The 10,122-nt window shown below is 38.1% G+C and overlaps 1 protein-coding gene across 3 annotated transcripts in view; it reads right to left on the bottom strand.

Moving 5' to 3' along the window:
• Positions 1-3,655: 3,655 nt before the first annotated feature.
• The window catches only part of LOC113058175 (transcription factor Dp-2-like), a 24,463-nt gene continuing 17,996 nt past the window's right edge, over positions 3,656-10,122 (bottom strand). For all 3 annotated transcript variants that reach the window (XM_026225842.1, XM_026225841.1, XM_026225843.1), the window contains exons 6-12: positions 9,029-9,191; positions 8,074-8,220; positions 6,627-6,695; positions 5,876-6,030; positions 4,785-4,951; positions 4,581-4,623; positions 3,656-4,500 (exon numbers count right to left, since the gene is read on the bottom strand). In XM_026225842.1, coding sequence (XP_026081627.1) covers positions 4,389-4,500; positions 4,581-4,623; positions 4,785-4,951; positions 5,876-6,030; positions 6,627-6,695; positions 8,074-8,220; positions 9,029-9,191 — 856 coding nt within the window. In that variant the 3' untranslated portion in view covers positions 3,656-4,388. The remainder of the gene's footprint in view (positions 4,501-4,580; positions 4,624-4,784; positions 4,952-5,875; positions 6,031-6,626; positions 6,696-8,073; positions 8,221-9,028; positions 9,192-10,122) is intronic.

Raw genomic sequence — 10,122 nt, 5'->3', positions numbered from 1 at the left:
ATGTAGGCCTGTGTTATTACATGTATGTAGTCTATATATTCCATAGTATGGAGTCAATTTAATGCCACTTGTATATACAAAAGAAAAGAAAGTGCTTCACAATGACATCTGAAAATTTTTTCTTAAAATGTATTCATTATTGATCATTATTTTTTCTTCTTGAAACACCTACAAACCTATGAATTAATGATTATGATCTTCTTAAATAATTTCTAAAATCTCTCAGATCTCTCTCTTTTCCTCTGACCCTACAGAATAACCACCAGTGTTTATTCTAAACTGCATATCCTACGTTTAATTAATATTTAGTGTAAGGATATGGGGCCCGTTCTTTGTACCTCACTTAATATATCTGAGATGATCTGAAAGACACCAGGGGCCTGTACCATGATGGCAGCTGAACAAATTCAGAGTTAAAGGATTAGTTTTAAGTTGACAAAACCAAACCTCTCCAATCCGGCTTTGTTTGTACCATGATGCTGTTCATCAACTTTCTTTTTCAACTCAAGTTTGTGGAACGCGTGCATTTGAATGTGTGACATCACTGATGAACAGCCAATCACGAGCCTTGCAACGCAAAGCAAGTTTGATTCACTTCTCGCGAGAGACCCAGCGAGATTGAAAACTAAAGGTGAAAGGTTTTGGGTGCGATCGACTTGAAGCACGGCGATCGGCGAGAGTAGCCTCCAGTGTTGCCAACTTAGCGAATTTGTCGCTAGATTTAGCGACTTTTCAGACCCCCATAGCGACTTTTTTCCAAAAAAGCGACTAGTGACAAATCTAGCGACTTTTTTTGACAGACCTTATTTAGTCACTGAGACTCTCCGGTACTCCCGAACGAGCACAAGAATAAAGTTCAACATAATGATATATTTAAATACTTATACAGTGGGCTATATACACTTTTATCAGTGTTGTATGATAAACGAGACTCAGTACAACAGTGCGACTACAATACAAAAAAACGTTCGTCGTTATAAACACAGATTTGTGGCTATAATTGGAACTGAAAATGTTGAATAAACCCAGAAAAACACGTGATCGTAGTCATCTGGCCAATCATCAGCGCTCCACAGAGAAACTGCGGTGGCTAACTGTAATGGTTCCTCAGTATCTACTGCATCCTTGCCTAAACCTTGTGATACTCCTGTTGGACAAATTTGTTTCTCTGAGTCGAAAGCCAAAAATTATGAAATACGCTCTTTATTTCTTAAGAATCTGATTTCTGTTCCTCCTGTTATCTCCTTTTGGAATGATTTGTTTGCTAACCTTAATTGGAAGAAAATCTGGTCTCTACCACAAAAATTCTTTCTCACTAACAAAGTGAAAGACATTTATTTTAAGCTCATACACAGGTTCTTCCCTGTAAAGAAGTTTATACGCAGATTTCAATCTGACATTGATCATACATGCTGTTTTTGTTCGAGTTGTGAAGAAACTGTACACTTATTTTGGTCATGTCACTACACTCAGAAACGTTGTGATGATATTGGTGTGTTTGTCAAGTATAAGATTGCCAGACTTCTCAGTACATATGAAAAACATTATATTTGGGTATTATGACTCTGACCCCACAAACGAAAATATCAGTTTTGTTATCAATTTATTTTTTTTCCTAAGCAAATTTCACATTCACAAATGCAAGTTCTCCAACTGTAAACCTGTCTTCTCTGTTTTCCTAAAAGAAATGGAAAACTATTTGAATGTGATCTCAGTATCTGTAAGATTTTGTCTCTGCTTTGATCTCCTTGTGTAATTTTGTTTAGATTTTGGCCTTCTTTTCTTTTTTTTTTCTTTAGTTCTATTTTATTCTTTATTTAGTTTTTTATTTATACATTTTTTTGTGGTTGATATTATGTGATGTATGTTTATACTTCTGTATGTTTTTGTTTTCTGCATTAAAAAAAAGACAGAAAACAAACTGCGGCGGCGGAGTCAGTCGCTGCTCTCGAAACGCTCTCACGAACGCGCCTTTGTAGAATATGATAAATCTAAACGTCATGTGAAACAAAGGAGGACAAATAAAATAAATTATCTTGCTCTATCAGTGCAGTGACAAGTGAAACTTTTTAAGTTGGTGTATTTATACATTTGAAAATATATAGTGATAGACACTCAAACATTTACGGTCATTTTTTTTTTTGTGTGCAATACTACAACTCATTTATATTACATGATCTTTATACATTAACATTTATTTAAAATAAACGATTTATAATAACGATTTAACTAAAATTGCTTGTGTGTAATAGATAAATAATAATAATCACAATAATTATATAAATCATAAAATGACTTCAGTATTTATCATTAAAGCCAGTCTTCTTCTATATATATATATATTTTTAGCATTAGTGACCTTTATTTTGGAGCAAGATAAACTGGAGTGACTTTGTGTCAGATATATGTCACTTCTCTCACATCTGATTGGTCCAGCTTCGGTTTGAGATCTCTAACCCAGAACATAACCTCCCCCGGTGCAGGTTAGCCGTGGAGTGTAAGTTACTTTGGCAATGAATGCCGCTAAAGCTAAGCCACTTACATGGTACCTAAAACCCAGGATTGGTGCAAACTAACCTGAATCTTACTTGGCTAGCCAGCTAATCCAGCTTCATGGTACAGGCCCCACATCTTCTCATCCTGATAACTGATCTCTGGCTAATTTGGTTCAAACGATTTTGCGGATCTGATTAAAATATCTGAATTTAAAGCGAGTTTCCACAATCAGCAATGCAGCGATTGGCTGGCAACGTAATGACATCATATACGCACCTGAGTATAAGTCGCATCAGCCCAAAAATACGTCATGACGAGGAAAAAAACATATATAAGTCGTATTTATTTAGAACCAAGAACGAAGAGAAAACATTACAGTCTCCAACCGCGAGAGGGCGCTCTTATGTTTTCAGTGTAAAGTACAGGAGAACTGAGCAGAATAGAGCGCCCTCTCGTGGCTGTAGACGGTAATGTTTTCTCTCGGTTCATTTCTCTTGGTTCATGTCAAATTAATTTTGATAAATAAATAAGTCGCACCTGACTATAAGTCGCAGGACCAGCAAAACTATGAAAAAAAAGACTTTTAGTCCGGAAAATATGGTAATTAAAAGACATCTGACGAAACTTGACACATTTCTGGACCTTTATAAGGAAACAGTCAAGTGAACAAAACTACATAAATGTTGTGATAGATAACTTAAATGTGCACTTGTTTTATTTTACTTATTACGTGATTCCCAATAACTTACATTCATCATGATTACTAGTATTTGTACGGTCTTTACATTTTTAGCTCAATGTTGTAATTAGCAATTCATGTAATTTTATCTTTGAAGCAGATTAGTAATGTGTCAGGATTAATAAAAGTGTGTCTCCTGCACTCCCATTATAGCTTTCACCACTCAAATAATACACGACTCTACACTAAACACTAAAACTGTCTGTGTATATAGTATGATAGATAACACATCATTATAATATTGTTTTCAATTTAATTTATTTAAATATTATTTTAAATGATTGTCCCCAGATTACTATTGTAATAGTTTGAGAGCGATGAAGACCAGGCCCCTGATTTATCACGGTTTGATAAATGTTAATATTAAAACAATGTTTTTAAACCTTTTTTTTTTTTTCCAAGACCACACCACACGACAGGTAACCAAAATTATATGTTTATATATGTATACAGTACATACAGTTACATTGCAAACCAAAATTCATTAGTTCTATTGGGTTGAGTTGGTTTAAAATGGCCATCTGCCACACTCAGTGTGAACAAAACCTCACAACAAGACTACATCTCCCAGCATGCAACATTCAGATAGTGACTGGCAGCTATCTGAACCCGGAACAGCAGATACAACCATCCATCTTTTATTATCCTTCAACTATTGTGATGAATGACCAGGAATAAACTATACAACACAACAAAATGACATTGAATCGAGCTATAAAAAAAAAAGAATTTTTTTTCATATTTTGTTTTGTAAATGCATGGATGTAAATTCCCTCCAGACGGTGAACAGTAAGATCAGGACGTTGCTTTCCGATCCCTCGGAGGAGAAAATAAAGTGGCACTAGCCCACTGGACTACACAGATAGTCATATTCAAGTATGACTGAAATAAATACATTTTTGGGAAGAATTTGAACGTCTCTCTGGGTAGGGAGCAGAGAAGAGTAGTACAGTGAGATGACTCTCCTCCACGGCCCGACCCACGGCTCGCTAGCCAAAAAGCACCACAAAAATACAGTAACCCGTCTCCCCCAGAACCAAAGACAAACTGGCGCTTGTGCCAAACTGGGAAAGAGGAAGAAAGAGATGATGAGGGGAAGCTAAAAATATGGTAAGTGGCAGCTTATTTCCTGTGTGGGGTTTCCTGCTCGGGATCACTCTGGGGACGAGGGGTCGTCTTCGTCGTCATCGTCCTCTTCCTCGTTGAAGGAGCTGGGCGTCTGGCCGCGGGACTCGGAGGTGTGTGACGGGGCAGTGCTGCTGTGACTGTGAACAGAGACAGAGACCGAGTCAGAGTCAGCTCAACCTCTGCAGCCTGGTTTCAGACGCTCTGCTGACTGACATACCTCGTGAGGCTCAGAGGTTTCCTGCTGGAGTTCGTGGCCATGTCTGTAGGGACCCAATCACAGGCTTGATTTAGAGACCCTTATTAAACACAGCAACTCAACTGACAAGCAACATTGATTCATTTGCACAGGAAGGAAGTCTGTGGCTGAAGACAGAGCAGGTTTTATCAGAACACAGATGTGTCTGTGTCATGAGGTACTCACTGGTCACATACGCTTCCAGAGACTTGGGCACCAGAGATCTGGCCACGCTGAGGTTCTCTGGAGAGCACGTGCCGTTCTCCAGCCCCAGAGACATGCCCATCCGCTTCAGGATCTCCACGTCATCATGGATCTCAAACGTGTTGTCAAAGTTAAAGAGGTATTCACACCTGTTTGAAGGAACCAGTCAAAGATACTATTATTACAGCTGCTGCATAAGAAGTAAAGGTCCAATAACAGTTTGAATATTCAGCAAGAATGCATTCATTTGATCAGAAGTGACAGTAAATCAGTGTATTAGAATGATTTCTGAAGGATCACGTGACTCTGAAAACTAGAGTGAAGATGCTGAAAATTCATTATTTCTGTATTTCATTCTTAAATTTTTTAAATAAAGCGGAGAGTTCCGGTCCTTGATTCTGATTGGCTGAGCCACGTTCAAAGCTTTTGTAAATTACTCCACAAACACATACCTTTGTTTACTTCTGTGTGTTGCTCAGCAACCACTTTGTTGGAACCACAACTGTTTCTAAGGAACAACATTGTTTGGTGGAAGAACACGGTTTTTATTCATATTACATTTTATTTGCTCCGTTTTATTCTGTGAAACCTTATTAGGTGTAATGAATAACCATTTTATAAAAGCAATAACCCCTGTGAAACTGTGGTTTACAGTGAATTTATAACAGCTTTATAACAGCCGTACAACACCCCTTAGCTGTTATAAATTCACTGTAAACCACGGCTTCTTGGGGCTAATTGCATTATTAAACTGAAGTATGAATTATATGAAGTTAAGCAAACATCTGTTACCAGGTTTATTTATCGATTTGACTAGATTTATGAAGAATCTTGTGACACCAGAGACCTGAGCAATGATGTTGAAAACCCAGCTTTATTGTCAGAGGAATTCAATTTATTTATTCATTTATTCCTGTGATGGTAAAGCTGGATTTTACCATGAAATTTATACACACACACACTCACACACACACACACATATTCACAAAGAATAAATGGGTTTATTTTCCTAGGTTTATGACATCAGTGGAGGATATTTCTACAAAAGAGAGAAAGGGGGAGAGATCTCGTACTTATCGCTGGAGATGGAGCAGTCGATGACGGTGCGGACGTCAGTGTTGAGGATGATGAAGGGAAGCTGAATGACAGATCCCGGAGGAGGAGGAGTGGACTGGGACGAGGCTTCGCTGGCCTGGTTCCTCTGCACCAGATTCTTAAAGGCGATCTGCTGCTCACCAAAGAGACGCACAAATCAGCACACGTATACACAGAGCGCTTCAGCCCTTCAGGCTCCACTCATTAACCTTAAATCAGTCAGCATGTTGATAAATAAAAGCTTAGTGTGGTCCTAGCACTGACACACGCACACAGATTCTAGCTGGGTTCAGTCTCGGGACGTGTGGGGGCGGAGCCAAGCCAATGCATTTAATAAAGAGATGCTGCAGAAGGCCTCCCAGCTGATCGATGTTCCTGAAGGACCAAGGCCTCCTCACATCTACAGCTTCATCGCTGTTATCATTTACACTCATCTATAGTAACGTCACACAGTGATTTCCTGAGATTCTGTGTGTGGGCTTTCATTTGACTGCAGGAGATGGATGGGGTACTCATCTCGCTTCAGAAAGAAACATGAATCAATATTAGTGGTTTGCTGCTTTTCCACAGTCCCCCCCCCTCTCATCCGCTGTTTTTACTCATCCTTTACCACTGATTTTTACTCAGAAGCACTAAAATAAACAGATAAAGAGTACCAGAAGCACTAAGTGGACTCAGAACGACAGATGATTCCCATGTGCAGTGCTTTTTCGGTGAGAAAACACAAACCTGTAATATTAGCTCCTCTAGCTGGGCTCTTTTCTGTCGGATTCTTTCCAAACGCTTCTGTTTTTCCAGCTGAAACATGACCAGACACATACATGAACAGCATTAGATGGTTTGAAGGTGTGTGAGCTTCGTCTCCTTCATCATCCGTCACAGATGTGACACAAACAGATGCTGTCAGAGGCTCTTCACACACACATTGAGCCGTCATTAACACGATGCTTTCTCAAAGCAAGACTAGTATTAAAGCATTTACTCGTGTCTCACATATGATCAAACCAATCACTGGTCTAGTGTTTAGTAAATCTTGATTTTCGTCAGTTGATCCGTTCACATGCATTACAATACATTTTACAGGTTTACATGCAAATCAATAAACTGGAAAGAACACAGTCTGTGCATTAACTTAAACATACCCCAGTTAAACTATATTCTGGTTCATCAAAATCTGCATTTGCGCGGCTCTCATTCTAAATGAAGTCCGTGGAGTTTAGCTGAGAATCGCTAAAGCAGAAACATATGCACTTCTGACAGCCAAAAGGATATATTTCCACAGTCTTTCTACCATTTTTCTACAGATGGAGAATATACCTGTGAAATCTAAGTTGTGCATTAAGGAATAAAGCACATCTCAAACACATTAAACAGCAAGTTTCAGCCTCAGAGCATCTAACGTGGCGAGTGCGAGGCGCTTTGAACTGAAACTATTAACTATAGACTACTGGGAGAGAAAAAATAAATAAAAAACACCCGATAACGATTGGTTGATCTTTTGACGGTGCCTTGCCACCCATAGTTGATTGTTTGCTTCAGCTGCACTACCTGAAAGACTCAAATGCTCCAGGAAAGCTCTTTTCATGCTAAACAGATCAAAATGATCACAGCTGATCACAGCGGAAAGTCAGATGGCTTTGTGTGCCATTGAGAAGGAGATCAGCGACACCTGACTGAGTTTACCAATCATTTTTTGAGGGGGTGATCCTTTTTCCAAATAAGATTCGGTTTATTTTAAAAAAAAATTCTGATGTTAGTGTTTTAGCTTTCATTTGGATATTATGGTTTGCTTTGCTTTAAATAAATCTGGACAAAACTAAAACTATACTTCTTCTAACTATACTATATACACACACACACCTATATATATCTGTAAATTGCTACAATTACAGTGTTAAAACTGCATTTTGTATATATATTCTTGAAATTCATCTTTTCAAATTAAGAACAAATGAGGACATTCAACTTTTGATTATTATTTTGCCTCGTGGACTACAAGTGAACACTGGTTTTGTGAAATTTAAGAAGTAAATAAAGAGACAAACACTTTTCATAATGCCTCCTTGTTTTTTTGTTGACATTCTGCAGGTGTACACTATATAACCTTTGGAGCTCAAGTGTATGTGAATATTCCAGTTGTTTTCTTGACACCTGCGAGAGTGAATTTGTCTTTCACCTCTAAGTTGTGGCACTCTTGGGCTGAGTTAGTGGGCAGGCCGATCCAGCGGATCTCCTTCTTCTCTTTGGAGATGATGTTCATGGCCATCAACACGTTGAGAGCGTCGTACACACGTCGACGGATGTTCTTCTGGTCGTACACCTGCTGCAAGTGCAAATACATCACCTCTGTTAATATCACGAAGCACATGGAGACGAGCCATCTTCCTCCCAAACCCCTGCATCTGTGCTAATGTCACTTTTAATTAACCTTGTAGCATTCCAGCAGGGTCGAGAGATTAATACATCAGGTGGACTGTCAGAACTAATAGTGGAAAATATTCCCATCAAGCGGCGCTCACTCCAGGTAGAAACAGTCCTTATGCAATGATCCAAGGCCAGCGTCCAAACCCGAAGTCTCATTATAAAAGAGAAATGATCCGAGATCTACGTTAAGGGTCTGTTCCAGTTTAGGGTTTTGGGACAGAGCCAGACGAGAGCTGGACACTGAGCAGAACTACAGGAAGTGCTCAACCTTCTTCCTAAACCACAGACAGATACATCTCAGCTCATATTAACATGAGACGCTGCAGGACAAACCTGGGGAACTTTAACATCTTTTACCGCTCCAGATCGCTTTTATTCTGCTGTGTGAATAGACACTGATTAAGAGACGGCATAATGGTGACTATATGCATATCTCATATTGATAACTCCGAGACCATGAAGGTCTTAGTAACTCAATAGCAAATGGTACTCTAAGAAGTATTGGGTAAAAGCTTTAAATGCAAGTCATGAAATTGAATTTTATGGCTGTGTATTTATGGGAGGCACGCTACAGGTGTACTTTCATTAAGTTTGGTTCATGCATCAACTGAAAAGAGCACAGATCGATTCTTGGGATTGCTTCATCAGAATGAGAACCGATTAAAACCAAGATCTCAATGTTTTCTGTGTTATTGTGTGTCACTCACCGAGTCGGTGGGCATCAGGCTGCTGGCGTGAGTGAACTCCGTCACCAGCTCATCTGCCACCTCGTTGTAGGACGTAGTGCCTTTCTTTTGTACCTTCTCACACACCTTCATGGAGAAGTGCCTGAGGCCTTTACCGTTCTTATCTGCCCTCTTCATTCTCTTACTGCACACACACACAGAAAGACAAGAGGTCGTTTTTAGCTTAGTTTTTTCTTCACTTTTAAGAAAAAGATTTTTAAAAGAAAATGTAGCAAAACTGAAGATAGTTAAGATTAGTAACATGAAGATTTACTGCATTATGTGCATGACCCCTCCCAATTCTCAGTACTGTAATCTCATTACTGTAACGATAAAACAAGCCAAATGTCAACATGTGTATATTAATATAGCCTTGGCTATACTTTCTTTAATTTAGGTTGATTTGATTTTTTTATTAGAAATGAAAATGTTGCAGCAAAAAAAAAAAAAAAAAAAAAATTATATATTGCAGCAACGAGGATTACTATTAAGAATTAAAATAATGTCACAACGCAAAAAAAATCATAATCATAATAAAATAGGATTAATTTATTCATGTAAAATTTAGTTTTTTTTTCTTGCCAACACTTTATAATTAAGTCCATTAGTTAATATAATTAACATTAATAAATAATAATAATAATAATAATAATAATAATAATTAATATATTAACTAACATGAATAAATAATTATTAGTAAATGTTGAGATTAACATTTGCAAAGATTAATAAATGCTGCTGGAGTATTGTTCATGCTTAGTTCATATTAACTGAAGTAGTTAACTAATATCAACTAATGAACCTTATTGTAAAGTGTTTCCTTTATTTCTTAATGTTTTTCAGTTTTGGATGAACATCTTGCAAATATGTGTCCAACAACCAGCCAAATGGTTGTTGGACACAATAACCAGCCAAACACACGTCTGGGATGAAGATGAAGGAGTTTCCATGAATTCGATCTGAGTTCTCGTATACACACACACTCTCTCTCTCTTAGGATGTTTTATGATGGACTGTTGTTAAAGTGAAGCAGCAGACTGAGCTCTGTTCTCTGTAACTGTAGATGAGTGTAGTCT

Source organism: Carassius auratus, chromosome 40 (genome assembly GCF_003368295.1).
Source record: "Carassius auratus strain Wakin chromosome 40, ASM336829v1, whole genome shotgun sequence".
Classification (NCBI taxonomy): domain Eukaryota; kingdom Metazoa; phylum Chordata; class Actinopteri; order Cypriniformes; family Cyprinidae; genus Carassius; species Carassius auratus.
The sequence above is the reverse complement of the archived record's forward strand: the minus strand, read 5'-3'. Positions and strand labels throughout refer to the sequence as shown.